This window comes from Megalobrama amblycephala, linkage group LG13 (genome assembly GCF_018812025.1).
Source record: "Megalobrama amblycephala isolate DHTTF-2021 linkage group LG13, ASM1881202v1, whole genome shotgun sequence".
Lineage (NCBI taxonomy): Eukaryota > Metazoa > Chordata > Actinopteri > Cypriniformes > Xenocyprididae > Megalobrama > Megalobrama amblycephala.
This window is the reverse complement of record NC_063056.1, coordinates 32,048,535-32,066,154: the sequence shown is the minus strand read 5'-3', so window position 1 is coordinate 32,066,154 and position 17,620 is coordinate 32,048,535. Positions and strand designations below refer to the sequence as shown.

At 36.7% G+C, this 17,620-nt stretch overlaps 1 protein-coding gene across 10 annotated transcripts in view; it reads right to left on the bottom strand.

Moving 5' to 3' along the window:
* zfpm2a (zinc finger protein, FOG family member 2a) overlaps positions 1-17,620 on the bottom strand; it is a 256,881-nt gene that overhangs the window by 50,480 nt on the left and 188,781 nt on the right. For all 10 annotated transcript variants that reach the window (XM_048211536.1, XM_048211537.1, XM_048211533.1 and 7 more), the window contains one exon: positions 17,157-17,268. In XM_048211536.1, coding sequence (XP_048067493.1) covers positions 17,157-17,268 — 112 coding nt within the window. The remainder of the gene's footprint in view (positions 1-17,156; positions 17,269-17,620) is intronic.

Sequence of the window (17,620 nt, the reverse complement as noted above, 5' to 3'; positions counted from 1 at the left end):
AACCCTTTAATGCATCCTTGCTGAATTAAATTCAAATTAAAATAAAAAAAAAATTAATTTTAAATCTTACTGACCTCAAACTTTTGAATGGTACCCTCTTCTTTTTATAACAGTCTGCAAGCATCTGGGGACTGAGGAGACAAGTCTTACAGGTGTTGATCGACATGAGGGTGAGTAATTAATGACAGAATTTTCATTTTTGGGTGAACTAACCGTTTAAATTCATCAATGGTGTCAGTAAAATATTTATAATGAGATTTCTATTTAAAAATAAATGTTTTTAACCGTTCATTCATCAAAGAATCCTGATAAAATATATATATTTTCACAAAAAAATTTCACAAAACCCCATCAACTGTTTTCAACATTGATAATAATAGGAAATGTTTCTTGAGCAGCAGATCAGCATATTAGAATGATTTCTGAAGGATCATGTGCCACTGAAGACTGGAGTAATGATGCTGAAAATTCAGCTTTGCCATCACAGGAAGAAATTACGTTTTAAAATATATTTAAATAGAAAACAGTTATTTTAACTTGTAATATTTTTTCACAATATATCTATTTTTACTGTATTTTTGATCAAATAAATGCAGATTTGGTGAGCATAAACATATCTTCTTTCAAAAACATACTTTATACCTTACTTTTGAATGGTAGTATATTTTAATAAAACAGTATAGAATATTAGTTATCAGCCAAAACATGAAAAGAATGATCAGCTTTTAATATCAGCGCATCACTAATGACACAACATAACAAAAGAGCCTGTTAATGATTTAATGCATCCATAAGTTGGTATCAATATAAAGTCCAATTCCATTTGGGCTAAAGACAACTAGTGAAATACAGATTGCTTATATATACATCATACCTGAGTCGTTCAGTTATGATTTGAATTGCATTTCTTATTTTTTATAACTGTATTAGTGTGTCATTTTGTATTGACATGCCCAGAAAGCATGACATATTCTCAATTCAAATCCCCAAATTGAAATACAGTTTTTCTAATCTGGTCCAGCAAGCATTGTTATTGTTTAGTCTTTTTTTCTCCTAGTAACAACTGCAACCTCTTACACACTCAAGCTGTATGAAAGACACACACACGCAACTGCAGCATTTAATTACCCTGCAATGAATGTACTAGCGGCACAGAACATCCTCTTGAAAAAGCCAACGCATCGATGTTCGTTGCTGAGACGATGATCAATGTTTCTCTCCGCCACCCACTGAAAAAAACCACAGAGGTTCACTTGCCTAATTCTTGACATGAAATATTACCCACACCACTCCAGAAAGCATCGCCGTTTGGATGCTGGGACAGATAGCATCCATCCTTTTGCTATAAGAAACAAACAAACAAACAAAAAGCTCTTCGACCTTTCACCCAACACGGAACGTACAACTGATAAGTAAGCGCCAATTTCTTTTCTCTTCTGCGCATTTTTTTTTGCCTTTGGCCCAAGTTTCACCTTGCTGAGCCCATGCCCTTTATTAAAGGTAGTAATGGCTGCCGAGTCGCCTCCAGCTTTCTCAGATTTGTCAGTCATGAAAGGGGGAGGAAGCAAGATAAATCTTATTTCGCCAGCTAAGGGCGTCTATCTCCGCGACAGAATGAGAAGCCAGGCCAAAAAACACTCGCCGTGTGCGTTAGGCGGCTCCGGCTTTAAGCCTTGTCCTCTCTGATCAAACCAGGATTTATGGAAGCATCATAACTTCCGACAACATCCAGGAGCTTATTAATTTTATATGTTTCTGTCCATTCCCTGATATTCCCAGCCTTGACAGTCACTCAAGATAAGCCAAAAGCTCCTGACAGGATAGAGTGTATATATATTTTTCTCTTTTCTCCTGCTGAATAGGTTGCAGCTGAAACCTTGAGAGGCATCGGCATGAGTTGATTTGTCGACCGTCTTTTTTTTGTCTTCTCTCTCTTGCTGCCATTCCTAACGGTCTTTAAATCAACCCAAAGCCTGGCTCGAGTGAAAAGCAGGCAACCTCACGGCGACCGGAACCCAGAAATCACCCTCACTTATAAGCACACACAGAGAGTGGATCAAAACGTGCAACCGACTCGTCAATCCGAGTGTAGTGGCACCGCAAACGGATGTAAAAGTGATTTCTGCACCACTAGTGGCACCAAACTGAATAGCAAAAATAATGATGGCAGCAAAATTCATGCGTACAGCTGTTATGATTGCTGTGGAACGTTAACCCACAAATATCGCCTGTGAAGTATTTGTTAAAAACAAACAAAAACGTATAAATACAGAAATATTTCCTATGGATGTAGCAATTTAAAGTGCTTAGTATGCTATTTTAAAGGTTCTTAATTTTGTTTTGGAGGTCTTCTAAAATAAGTTTACATGCATCCAGTGTCAAAAAACTGTTGAATTTTCTCATAATATAGAATGCACATTACCTCATTTCTCAAAGAGTCTGAAAATGGTTTGTTCAAAGATTTATTCTCTCTAAACCCCTCCTTTCCGTGAGCCTACTCTTCTCTGATTGGTCAGATGGCCCAGTCTGTTGTGATTGGTCTACTCCGCTCTGATTGGTCTTCCGCTTACAGCGTGTGTTGGTAACAAAATGCCTATTACCCTATCTGAATTTCCTCAGGTTTCCTCAGCGCTTGATACAGAGTGATTTTTCGCGCTGAAAACAGCATCTTCTCAACATGTCGAGAACCCAAACCAAACTCTTCTAGGCCTCAGCTACAACTACAGTGTTTGAGGGCGGGTCAAAGTAGATGTCTTTTGTAGGCAGCCAATAAAGACCATAGGCTGGCATTATGCAAATTTGTTACATTATTATGTAGGTATGTAACAGGAAGTGAGACTGGAATTGATGACTCGTTTCAGCAGTTCAGAATCGATTCTTTCTCTTAGGAGACAGTAACGTGTCTCCTTATGCACTTTGACCTTTAAAACTTTGCAGACCTTTTATCACAAACAGATATATTACACAGGTAATATTTGAAAAATAGGGATAGGGACACTTTTCTTATTGTAATTGAGGGTTTTAGAAATCCCAGGTAAGATCTTAAATGACCTCGAGTTATAACATGATTTTCAACCCTCATTCTTATTTGGAACAACACTTCGAATAGCTCCCCCTTCCTGCAGTTGCCTTGAACTCACCTTAGCTTTCCCAAAGACCGCATTTTATTCTCTTAATTTCCCCTTCTGTCGAAATAAAATTATCTTACTTATAAATACCACATAAATTGACTGCTATGAATTTTAACCACGTACTTAAACACTAAAGCCAGTGATTTCTAATCATCTTGTTTATAACGATAAACATAACAGTACCATTATGTATAAAATTCATTTGTGATTCTAAAACATCCCATGCAAAGTAAATTTTTATATATATTAACATTAATTATGTATATAATTATTTTTATTATATACACAACTGTTGGTGAGCAATGCCACAATATCACAGTCAACAACAGAAATACATATTGAAAACACTTTTTTCTATGTCCTCGCACATAAAACACATGGAATTAAAAGTTTCAAAACACTCACAAATTCACCACTACATTTCAAGAATGCATATTACTTAGTTAATTTGCGTGGCAGGTCATGCAAGATCATTGCGTGGCTTTTGTTCAGATCCCGTTTCATTGCTTTTCACATCATGGCAGCATAAGTTCATGTGCCATAAAGTTTCATGTGCCTCTATAAACGGTAATGACCTCTGCCATGTAAGGATGATGACAACATTAGGCTCTCTTTATGACAATACCCACAGAGACTGGACAGATGGCGCTACCATCACCTCATCACCAAACTCTCCCTCCCTCTGCAGTGCAGTGAACAGGAATAGAGCAAGGGGTTGTTAACCAGAGCGTTAGTTGTGGGGTGGTCAGGAGGCTTGTTTACGGTCTATTATTTTGGTTGAGTGATTTATTGAAACAAAATTAAAATTATGAGCAAAATAATGTGTCTGATTCAGATAATAATTGCTTTACTGTTGCAGCAAAATATATATATATATATATATATATATATATATATATATATATATATATATATATATATATGTGGATAAATAAATAATTATGCATATTGTTATACTGGTGAATATAAATGAAAATGATTGTTAATGCTTTTTAACTAGATGAAAAAACTTACGAAATATATTCTTTAAAAAGTCCTGAAGCTAGTCTGAGAAACTGATGGATTTCATAGTCAAACACCTTGTGTGATAAAGGCATGAAGACAATTTAGATCTGAAGAAAGGGAGATTTGATTTGAGGACAGCAATGGCGAAACACTTCTTGGTTAAAGTGATCTGGTGCGCAGGTTTGGGAGAAGAGAGAGAGGGATAGAGAGAGTAAATGGATATAAAACCATCACGCAGGTCACCAGCCGCCCACTGTGTGAGGATGGATGGCGGTCCAGGCATGTTGTCTCCTCAGCTGTACCTGCGGCCACAGGGCTGCACTCTTTATGCAGCATAAAATTACTGTCAGCCCCCATGTATACCTCCTCCGACAGGTCACTAATGCCACATACACGTTATATTCAGACATTTACTGTACTCTTTTCCCTTATGTACCATTATCGTTGGCTCTGTCGTTAAAGGGAATGGAAATTATCATTCACTCACCCCTCACGTCGTTCCAAATCCCTATGAGTATCTTTCTTGTGTCGAATCCAAGAGTACAAATTTTCCTATATGATAAAACTGGATGGTCACACTTCATTGTCAAACCATTAAGATTCATTAAAGGTACACAACTTTTGGCCCTCTAGAGGGTAAAAAACAAAACTGCATGCATTTTGCAGAAGAACTCTGTTAATATGGTTATCCTACCGCTCATAAAACATTCACTATATTGGGCTTAAGAGATATAACCAGTTTAATACGGAGAGGATCTCAAGCTGACTAGCTGAAGATGCTACTGTAGCTATACCCATTAATAGACACAGTACTTCCTTGAAAATAAATCCCAGCACAGCACTACAAAAACCATAATGAAATGACCCTTCAAAATATATAATGCTTTAGCATGAACAATAAAATAAAATACCAATAAAAAGCCATCTCATGTCGCTTTTACATTTCAAATCCCTCAGTTCTCGCCATCTTCGAAAAGCCAAGCCAATGTTGATTCTTGTTTTATTACGAGCTTTGTCACATTCTTTTTTTTTGCTAGCAGACTCTCCCTTTTGATTGGTTTTGCCAATCCAATCAAATCCCAAAGGATCCAATCAAGCCCTGCGACTCCTGCCCTACATATTTTACTGGTTCAATATCCATTTCATTCAGAAATATGTCATCTTACTGAGGTAAAATAGGTTTTGAAATCTGCCTCATGTTGATTTTATTGCTGTAATTGTTACCATATGATCACCCTTAAAAAGGATAGTTCACCCAAAAATGGAAATTATCCCATGATTTCCTCACCCTCTTCTAGGTGTATATGTCTATCTTCTTTCAGATTAACACAATTGGAGATATATTTAAAAATATAAAAATCCTTGCTCTTCCAAGCTTAATAATGGTAGTGAAGGGGGGGCCAGATTTTGAAGCCCAAAAAAATTCATCCATCCATTATAAGAAATAATCCATACGGCTCCAGGGGGATAATAAAGGCCTTTTGAAGCAAGGCGATTTTTTATTTTTTTTTGTAAAAAAATATCCATATTTAAAACTTAATAAATTCAAATAACTAGCTTCCGGCAGACGACCGTAGGCATACTGCGCAAGTCGACTCGCACCAGATGAGTAACCAGTGATGCAATGTATGACGTAGGAGTAGACGTAAGCTTAGACGCCTCTCGAGGTCCAAACAAACAGTGCTGGGCAACAAACTCAAACTCATCTTCTCTTATATTGAAATCCTTTGACATTTCTCTTTAAAGTTTCTCATTTTAGACTTCTAATTCATGACCAGTGTTTTGTTTTGCTCTATCCTCTGCGCCTCCGTGTTCGTCATTGTGTCATGCGTCGGGTCAGAAGTTACTCTTCCACTGCAAATTGATGCGCACGGGCGTCTGCCGGAAGCTAGTTATTATAGTTAATAAAAGTTTTAAATATGGACATTTTTCACTTCACTTCAGAAGGCCTTTATTAACCCCCTGGAGCCATATTGATTACTTTTATGATGGATGGATGCATTTTTTTTTTGGCTTCAAAATGTGGCCCCCCCTTCACAACCATTATAAAGCTTGGAAGAGACAGGATATTTTTAAATATATCTCAGATTGTGTTTGTCTGAAAGAGGATATATACACCATCATATATAGTCATATACACCTAGGATGGCTTGAGGGTGAGTTAATCATTGGATAATTTTCATTTTTGGGTGAACTATCCCTTTAAATCAAATGTTTCTTTCTCCACGAATAAAGCCATTTTAATGCCTGACTTTTAAATGGTCAATTTGTTCTATTAGTTTTTGAGAATTCAGAGGGTTCAAGAGCTTATAAGGCAAAATAATATGTAGGCTCTTTCAGGAGAGTAATTTTCCATTCAATTATTCTATAGTTAAACACTCACAGATATGTCAACGACTCTTTTTCAAGTGCTCCTTGTTGATTATGCTGTAAGAACGTATGATGATGTTCATAATCACATTAGCTTTCGGTTCTTAATCGTTTGGTGATAAGTGCTCCATTCTGCCCGTGTGTAAAGATACTCGAGTCCAAACTTAAAATCAACACACAGGAAAGCTTCTAAATCCACTTATGCTGATGTCCAAAGGCGCAAGATAGATAATCACAATAATGTGCTTAAACATGGTGAAAAATGTCTGCAGATGGAAAAATAGCTACCGCGTGGGTGGATTTTACCGATTTAGAAACGAGAAATGAGCATCATGGTACATATAGATCAAGTGTGAAGAATCTCAGCACACAAAACAAGAATTGTCACCCCACTGTACACAAAGAAGAAATAAACATGAAAATATAGTCACTCTTTCTACTGTAGACATCTATTTTACTGAGCTTTGTAGCCCCATCATCTCACATGCATGGAGTATCAAGGAAATATGTGTCCTGAGAAATCACACCTGTCTCTGTGACAGCAGCAGGCTCTGTAAACAGCAAAAAAAAAAAAAAAGGAGCGCAATTTTGTAGCCAATCAGAAATCTAGCAAATCAGAGATTGCTCTCGGCCTGTCAATCATTCTGGAGGGAGGGTGTGTGGTTGAATGTATGGGGAATCTCATAAACAGACATGTCCATATTTTATATATGTATACATATATGTATATATATGTTTACAGTCATGAGAATATCATATAACTTTTTCTTTCTTTTTATTTTTGGGGTGATATATGGCCAGAACATTCTTACAGCATGTTTTTATTCTATATTATTTAAGTAGCCTACATGAAGAGCTCAGCGTAACAGATGCTTTGCAATAATCTAGTGATGTATTGTGGGATACAGGAAGTGGATTGTTTACTGTCTCTTGAAGGCTCCGCTCCAGACAGTGTTAAAGCTCAGCTCTCACATTGACACTGAGATCTGTCTGCCCTCTGGAAATCGATGCACGGTCATTTCTCAACATCGATTATACAATTATGCAGGTTAAATCATCAAGCCCACACACACTCTTACAAGAGAGGACGTGTGTGAGCACTCTTGAAACACACACACACACATTCACTCACTCCAGGTGCAGGTACTTCATGAGCTGATTAGAAATGCCACGGGGGAGTTGAACATCACTCTTAGCAGCTCCAGAGCTACACAATTGAATCATAATTAATAGTAGCAGCAGGAGGTTGTGATCCACACACACTCTCTCACACACACAGCACTACTAAAGCTGTACATACTGACAAATTATGCAGAGTGAAACACAGCAGTGTCACTAAAGCCTTCTACTCAAAGAACCAGTATTTCATATTTGAACATACACCATGCTACCATGTTTTTCCATTTACCATAGTTTTACCATGTTTATGAATATGCACCACGGTAATGTCATGCTGTTTTGAACAGGCAACATGGTAATACCATTTTTTTTTATTATTATAGTATTATAATCCTGCTTTTTTATTATTATTATTTTAATTATTTACCATAATATCATGTTTTTCCAAATATGTGCTTCAGTAATATCATGCTTTTTTGAATATGTACCATGGTAGTGCAATGATTTTTAATTACCATAGTATTGTTTTTGAATACCATGTTTATTTTGAATATGAACTATGGTAATACCATGTTTTTCTAAGAATATGCAACATGATAATACCATGTTTTTTATATGCACCATGCCATGGTAATACCATGTTTTCCCCCACTGTATTATGTTTTTTAAAAAATTGTACCATAATACCATGTTTTTCCATTTACCACAGCATTGCAATGGTTTTGAATATGTACCATGATAATACCATGTTTATTTTGAATAGGGACCATGGTAATGCCATGTTTTTATTATGCACCTTGGTAATACCATTTTTTTAATTCCATTGATTATGTTTTTTAAATATTGTACCATGTTTCTTATTTGCTATGAATGCTATGACATTACCATGTTTTTGAATATGTACTATGGAAATATCATGCTTTTTTGAAGAGGGACCATGATACTACCATGTTTTTTTAATTTTTAAATACCATGCTTATTTCTTTCTTTTTTTTTTTTTTTTCATATGCACAATAGTATTACCATGTTTTTACCATACTTTTTTTGTAAGTGTTGGTTTGGTATATATGGTTATATTCAAATGGAACATGAATATGGTAATGATGACTCAATACTATTTTATATATCAAAGTACCAAGGTACTGAGTCATCATTGTGCCATAGTACTCACTCTCACTTGAAAACAGCAGCTGCAATGATGATATTTTAACTTTCAATCCTCCTGTTACTAGTCATAAAATGTTAAAGTTTGTCAAATATAATATGTCAATGTTCAACACGATTCCCTTTGTTGCCTCTGGTCTCAGTACAATGACATTGTATTGTTTAAGCACACTTTATGTCCAATAAATGTCTATGTTTATGTGTGTGTGTGCTCAACTTAAAATTATGCAACTCTCTCCCAGTCTCTCTCTCTCTCTCTCTCTCTCTCTCTGACCGTCTGTTCTTGCAGCCTGGCTCACTGCAATCAATTATTGTTACGGTAGAATCATTAATAATTTCCTAATGAAAATGATTCTGTTGATCTCTGTTGTATTTTAATTAAACATAATTACGCTGGCGCTCAGAGCTGTGGTGGGGACCCCTTCAGGGTACAACCCAGTTTTAACACCCTGATAATGAAATTTTACATTGTGTGCAGTTGTTTGGTTATTATGCGTCGCAGTATTTTCCGCTGTTCAAAGATAAGAGATAATAACCCTGGCACCTCCGTGTGCTTTGCCTCCGTGCCTTTCAAAGAGGAAGATGAAATGAAAACAATTTAATGGCCTTAACAGTTTAAAACATGACAGCATTTGTCTTTTGTGCCGTTCCAAACTCAGCTGGCATGTGTCCGTCTTCTAGTGCTTTATTGTCAGCGTGAAACCCCTCACCCAGCACTGCACTTACACAAAGACATGCACGCAAATGGAGATAAATATACGTTTGAAGGTTCGGTTTGTACAGTGATGAAACGGTTCGCTGCCTATTAGAGCTGGGAATCGAGAATGGGTTCTTATTCAGAACCGGTTCCAAAAAAATATGGCAACCGAATCACATTAGGTTATGATAATGCTTCCTAGTGTTTTTTGCACCACTGCAAAATAAATCATATTTAGTTGTGAGTTTGAACTGAATGTTATATGGCAGAAATTGGTGCCATTAATTAATAAAAAGATATTACATGCAATGACTGTGTTAGCGGGCCCGCCTCCCATGCCGGAGACGGTGGTTCGAATCCCGCTCGGAGCAAATGGAGTAGGACCATTACGTTTGGAGGCCAGGGGAGTGAGGTTTACACGTACAGCTCTTACAAGCTTGCCTCTGTTACACTCACCCCCCTAAACCTCGCTAAACCAAATGCAACCCATCCGATTCTAGTCACCTCGCTCCGAGCGGGATTCAAACCAGCGTCTCCGGCATGTGAGGCAGGCGTACAAACAAGGACACTAAAGGCCGCAGTCTCCAGTGTCAGTGGCTAGAGCATGCCTCTTGAGGCCGGTGGAGTGAGGTTTACACAAACAGCTCTTACTAGCTTGCCTCTGTTACACTCACCCCTCTAAACCTTGCTCCCTTCTGAGTCATGGCACCAAATGTAACCCCTCAATTTCTACTCACCCCAATCTGAGCAGGATTCAAACTTCCGGCATGGCATGATTCAAAACGTTTCTGGCATGGGAGGCGCGCGCTAACAAGGACGCTAAAGACCACAGCCGTCAGTCACTATAGTGCGCCTCTTGAGGCCAGGGGAGTGAGCTTGCTTCCGTCACACAAACTCATGAGTTATCAGATTAACCCTCTGGAGTCTGAGGCTGATTTGGGGCCTGGAGAAGTTTTGACATGCCCTGACATTTGTGCTTTTTTCAGTTGTTCATAAACATATTAATGGAAAAAGTGTCATTACACTGTATTCAGCACAAACTAGGCTACAATAATATGTGAGGAACATGTATGTACATGTTTGTGTTTTTGAAGGAATAACATTTATGCGTGGTTATTGAAAAAACAAAAAACTTAAGTCACTGAAATAAGGCCAAAAAAAGTATAGTAAATCTGTGTTTACAATACTTTAGGGTATTGGAGGTTGTAAACTAGAGTTTTTGCTTCAAAATTATGTAAAAATTATGCTGCCTACTCCTTCATATAAAGCAATATATTGATTTAGTTTTTGTAAGACACTTTTTGCCAAGAAACACAGTATGCGTGGAGGCGTAAATCACCACTGAATAATGGGCCATTCTCACCTGAGAAGACAAAAGAATTGCATAGTAATGAGCTGAAATGACTTGCATATTAATGAGGCATTTCAGTCAGGTAGGCTGTGAAAAAAACCTTCAGTGATGTCTCAAGCTCATCATGATATATGAAACATACAGAAAAATATTATTACAATATAAAGTAATGGTTTTATATTATACTTTAAAATATAATGTATTTCTGTGATGCAAAGAGTCTGAATATAGGCTTTTAGTTTAAAAGCATGCACATTTGGAGAAATATTGGATTCTCATATGCTTATGTAAATTTTCTATACAGAGGAGTTATATTTATTTAATATTCATTGTCATTACTATGAGCGCTGGTGTTTTCAATTCATACTGCAGCCGGAGGGCGCTAAAGAAACAAAAACTCATCTAAAATTCATCTATAGAAGAAAAGAAAACAGGAACTAACTGCATGTCTTCTAGAGCTCGCTAACCATGACTTTTACATCCAGATAAACACTTTTCAAGACAATAAATACACGATTGAGACGATGAATGCATGTATTGCCTCTGAATTTGCGTCTGAATAGCGCTGGCTCCGTGGGCGTGGCCGCATTAGCGGATAATGAGCTGAATCACGGACTTCTGACATGGCTCTCTTTTCATACAGATTACATAAACACAGAAGGTTTGTTTTCGATTTGACTTACATGATTTAAAACCTGACATCTTAACGTTTTTAGACATAAGTTTAATTTTTCTGTGATTAGTATTCACTAAGTTACAGTTAATTTATCTATCTAATTAACTATCAGATTGGACTTCGTTCAGAGGGAGAGGAGAAATCACGCATCATGTTAGTTTTCTTTATTTTACAAAAAGCACAACATTTTGTTTTTACTCTGAGTGTATACAAATAAAAGAAGATATTCTATAGTTTCAATTGATATATTACTTATGTCTCTATGACAAAAAATGACGGAGTATTTTAAGTCTGTTTTGCTGCAATGTGAAAAAAAACCTGCAAAACGTGCTGGCGCGTTTTCAGACCTCAGAGTGTTAATTACTTTTGTTTAGAACTTTTGTTAAAGGCAAGACACCACAGGTGAATAAGTAAAAAAAAATTAACAGATATCATCATACATCAATCATAGTCCATTAATACAATTGTTTTGTATTACAAGTTTTCTGAAATGTTATGTATAATATGCAAATGAGACATTATCTAATTAAATATGCACACATTTGCATGCATTTCCATAACAGAAAACTAAACATTGGATAAAGCCAGTTTCAAAATTTTTGTTTCATTTGACATATTAGAAATTGTCAAAGCAGGAGAAAAAAAAAAATCACCATTTTTTTTAGGATGGAAAAAATATATAAAACAGGCGAATGATATATGAATAAACCCTTCTGTAAAAACCTTCAGAATAATGAAAAGAATAAGAGTAAGTTTGGTGTATTTAAGTGTTACGAAAGTGGAGATTCCTCCATGAGAAAAAAAACTCATTCGGAGAAAACGGGCTTTTGAAGTATTTTAACTGAAATCTGCAGATGAAAATCGATAAAATGTAATAAAAATTAATGTGTATTTTGGATGTTTTCTTTCCACTAGTGTGAAATAAGGCATGTTATGGAAGCAAAATAGCACAAAATCTCAACATTTACCAGTGAATGAAAAAAACGATGGTTTTGCCTGTAGTGTCTTGCCTTAATATATAAATTATGACTAGTTGTTCGGAGGGGGTCTTTCTTCAGAGGTAATAAAAGAATAATTGGAATCGTTAAAGAATCAGTGGAATCATTGAAGAACTGGTAGTGGAATCAGGATCTTAACCAGAATCTTTTAGCTCTTTATGATTTCCATCCCTAGTGCTTTCCATCCCAGAGAGAAGATGAGAGACAGAAGATTATGAAAGAAAAGGCAGGAGGTCAAGGCAGCGATGGAGGTCAAGGTAACATGTCTCTGCTCTGACTCTGTCACAGCAAATGCACAATAGAGACGTGTGGAGGAGAATCAGATGGAGAGGAATTACAGAATATGAGCCGCACAAAGACACAGTGAATTAGTCCAGTCCTGCGGTCTATGAGCTTATGTAAAACGCTCTCGTTACACTGGTCAATTTCCACACGCACAATGGCCAAATTTCCCCCTCGACTCCTCTGACACGCTCTATCTGACTGTTCCTGCTTTTAAGAGGCTTAGAGGAAAAATTTAGGTGACCTTTAAATAATCAGACACACTAGAGCAGAATATCTGTGGTCCAAATGTACAAGAGCTCAACTGTCTGGTGCCAAATTTCAAAAGAATAAATTTGATTCTGAGTGTCATTTCAGCGTCTGACAGGCACATTAACTTCTTAACAACACATATAAGTTACGTAAACAATAACATTGGCTTTAAGAAAAAATAAATGTCATATTTGCAACAATTCAAAGCTTTCTCAGTCAATTTAGTCACAAAGAGCCAGACTTTTAATTCTCACTATAGATCTGGCCAATGTTCCACCCACTTACAAAGAAACAGACCATCTAAATGACATGCAAATCAACCAATCACAGTTCATGTTGTTTTTGCATGCTGTTTACAGGGAGGTTTATCTAAAATAGTTGATTCGTCAAGCAGAAATATCTGTAGACTTTGTAACGTTCGTTCAAAAGTACCAAGTAGACCAAAAATATCACAATTATGAAGTTCTTGCACAGGTCAATCCTGAAACCCCACGAGCATCTACATTAGGAAATGGCAATAAACATTTAATTTGAGCTATAACTGAGAAATAACAAGGAAAAAGACGAGGCAGAAAAAGATGGAGTATAATAAGACAAGTGTTTGTTAACAGTTTTGTTGTCCCTAGTTTCCCTGATTATTCTCGATGTGCTATTTTCAGTGAGAGTCCTCCATCGGTCGCTCGGAGCCGCCCGCGGGGAATCAAACACGCCCAACAGGCCTGAATATAATAAATTAAACTGTAAGGATTGTGGGATGCATTTATTTCTGAAGCAACCACACAATTACCGTCTTTACCATGTGTGTCTGTTCATAGAAAGTGTTTTAGTGCAGTGAGGGTGATGTTGTGTACATGGACTGGACTGTGAACATTCAAGGCCTTGAGTGAACGCTGATGCAACTATTTGCAATAAAATGTAAATACATTTTTGCTGTATCCTAAACAAGGATGTCGGCCAACAGGAAAAATGTGCATTATTTTCTTCCTCGTCAGAGTCTCATCGTTTTTTTTTTTTTTTTTTACCCCTCATTTTTTGGCTAATACTTACAAATAAATAAATAAATAAATATTTTCATGTTATTGCAGAATATGATAAATGGTATTAAAATATGTTAATATTTTATATTTAATTTCTAAATAAATAAATAAATAAATGCTACAAGTGAATTTAGGCATCATTACAAATGCACAATATGAAAGTTAACCATTTATTTTGAGATTTGCTAAATATACATTAGATGACACCAAAGATGGTATAAATGTAACACTAGGAGAAACCGAGCATGCATTTACAATTAAATAACCAGTCAGACCAATCGACATCTAGAACTGTAACCATTTGCTAAAATACAGTCCAGAAGAGCTGAATCGGTGACCTCGCAGTTGAATCGTTCTCTCTCGCTAATAAATACGAAGGCAGAGAAGAAATTATAGAGACTTAACACAACACTCCAGAAATCCTGTTATTAGCCTTTTTGTTTCCCATATTCAGTCTCCTGGCAAAAAGATTAGACGATTTTAAAAGAACTGCATAATCTTCTTTAACAGCTTATCAAAACTTTAATGATTTGCTGATAAAGCGCACAAATGAAGGCGCTGGTAAAGAGGATCAGCCCCCCAGTGCAGTGCAGTGATTAGAAGATGAGAGCTGGGAAACGAAAAATCCCACGTCTGCCTCATGTTCACTTTGAAAAGGAAGAAACTCTGTTTCAGCGCAGAGGAGAGTCATAATCATCCAAAAAACATTCGGCTAAATGAGAGCTCTTACTCTGGAATCCTTGTACTTTGCCTATTTACTTATTTATACATGCATCTCAGTGTAATATGGCCATCAAAGCATGTGTTCATAAGGAACAACACTTCCAATTGTCAGGTCAGCAAGTTTCCTTTACACAAAACCATAGTTTCTACTAAAATATAATAGCAACTTCAATTATTAGTGCTGCTTGTTAGGCTAATAACTCAAACTAGCCAAATTACTGAATTAGCTAATACCACAGCTAAAAATATGAGAAGCAGTCTGCTATAAAGTTTCTAAGCAAATGGGCAAGAAAAAAATCTGTTGACTTACATTGAAGGACTCAAGCCACATATAGAGACCACCCACAACACCCAACTACCCGGCAACACCCTGACAACCATGCAGAACACTCTAGCAATCATACAGCAATGCTCTGGTAAACCAAGTTGTTTCAACAGTAAAACTGCGATAACTTGCTATTAGCCACTATCACCGAAAATAAAATAAAAAAATACAATGACAGAAAGCAGTCTCTGAAAGCTACTTATGGTATTCCCATTTATATTTGTCAACCCAGGCTCATATGTGCCTCTATGTACATTTTTGCAAAACTGCAAAAAAACATACTTATACATTAGAGCTGCACGATTAATCGTTAAAAGATTGCAATCTTGATTCAAACATCCACTTGATCTCGTTCCTAAATGACAACGATTCGCCTTTGTCTATTAAACCTGACAAAATCACACCGGAAAAGTCATGTATAGGTATGAAACAGCTTCAAAAAAAATCTTTTCAACCACACAGTATCGTTATTTCTGTTTCAAAATTATTCATATTATCACAGAAGAACTGGGTTAAAAGTTTATAGTTTGGATAAAAACACTCATGTCTACGAAAGCGATCAAAATAGAGGAAATCACCTTTTGAATTCAAATAACGATTGTATTGATTACATTGTTACGTCACCAGGTGGTGACAAAGTGACTGTTAAAAATGTACTTGTCATTGTCACAGAGATTTGTTAAAAAAATGCTGATTCATCGAGTAATGAAACAAGTGAAGTATTTATGAGTGAGTCACTGAATCATTCATTCAAACCAAATTTTTCAAAAAAATCATTCAGATTCATTAAACATTTTAAATAGACTGCAGCAATTAACATTAAATCAGAACCTCTAGTAAATTACATTATTTTGTTTAGTTGTCTGTTCAGAATCATGGGAGAATTGTGATCCCTGTTTGAAATGAAAAAAATCATGATTCTCAATTTATCCAGAATCGTGCAGCTCTACTATACATACAATTCACTGCAGGTTCCAGCTCAAATGAACACTAGAGGCAGTAAAACACCAACAACTTTTATTCATGTTAACACAAATTATGATTACAGGGGCAAATTATCGCTTCATAAAGGCTTATTTTCCTTGCACAATGTATATGTTATGATCTCAAAATACTTGTAATACATTTTGAGGTTCGCATCACATTACCAGCTCCATATGTATGGCTTAGTAGAGACTAGTAGAAACAAACCAGCATGGCATGGTTGCTTCAGCAAATGCATTTTTACCTCATGTTTGCTTTCAAACTCAATAGAGCATTAACCTTTTAGCGCCACTCACTAGATATTTCATTTCCAGAATGCCACGATATGTACAGTACATCAAGCAACATAATAAAAAAGATGCCAGATTCATGTTCATCTTTGGATAAAACTGACCATGCTTTCACTGAAAATGTATTAAAGTGTTGCAAAACGTGCAAGTAGCAACATAATATGATTTTGCAGAAATGTCTCCACAGGCATGTATTTCCAGTGACCCTGGGTTGGAATTGTTTTTGAATTTACAGTAATAACAACTGTATAAATGATTCTGATGGAAACAAATAGGGTTAGCATTGTAGGAGTTATAACATGCTGCTAGCTATGTGTGTGAAGTTTAGACAGCATGTATGGGATATTAAATCTTAATGTTGCATTTGAAGCCCGGATGATTCGCTACACATGTGCAGTTTGCTGCATGAAGAAACACGTGCGTATCCGTCACGTCTGTCTTAGGACCATCCGCTGTTGACAAGCATTTGCAAACACGGAAAATAATGTCAACAAAGCAAATGTCAGCCAATGACATTTGTCAAAGCAAAATCACAATGACCTGTGACCCTACGACCTTACATTACAAATCGCAATGCTAATAGATCTAAGAGACACGGGAACCAAAGCCACACTAAACATCTTTGAGCGTGAGCTGTACACACACACACACACAGGTCAAAAAGAAAGAAAGAAAGAAAGAAAAGCGATGCAGATAGTGGAAGTGTGCGGTGCATGTGTGTTTGGCACGGGGCAGATAAAGCATCCTCTTACCTTTGCTGTAAACCACACAGTTGTTCTTGTTGTCGTCTGCTCCCTGCCAAGTCACATCCAGCAGCCACCTGGGGCCTGCGTTCAGCACCAGTGGGACGTGCGGCTTCGTCTTCTGCAGAGGTGGAGATAACACACACATACACACAACAATCATTCGTTTATTTGGGGACAAGCTCATAATCACAAGGAACTTCATGATGTTCAACAGGGCTCGACAATAAAGATCAGATTTTTACTTGCAGTTTCAACACAGAGAGTGTGACAATTTTGGGTCAGTTGACTTGCTTTGCCACTAAACAATTTACATGCACCTTGTACATCATTTTTTGTTTTACAAATTTAAATGTTTGGTTTACTGTGATGTGTTCTACTAAAGCAATAAGCCCCAAGCAGCTGTGATTTACAGTGAATTTATAACCAGTGTTGGGGGTAACACATTACAAGTAACTTGAGTTACGTAATCA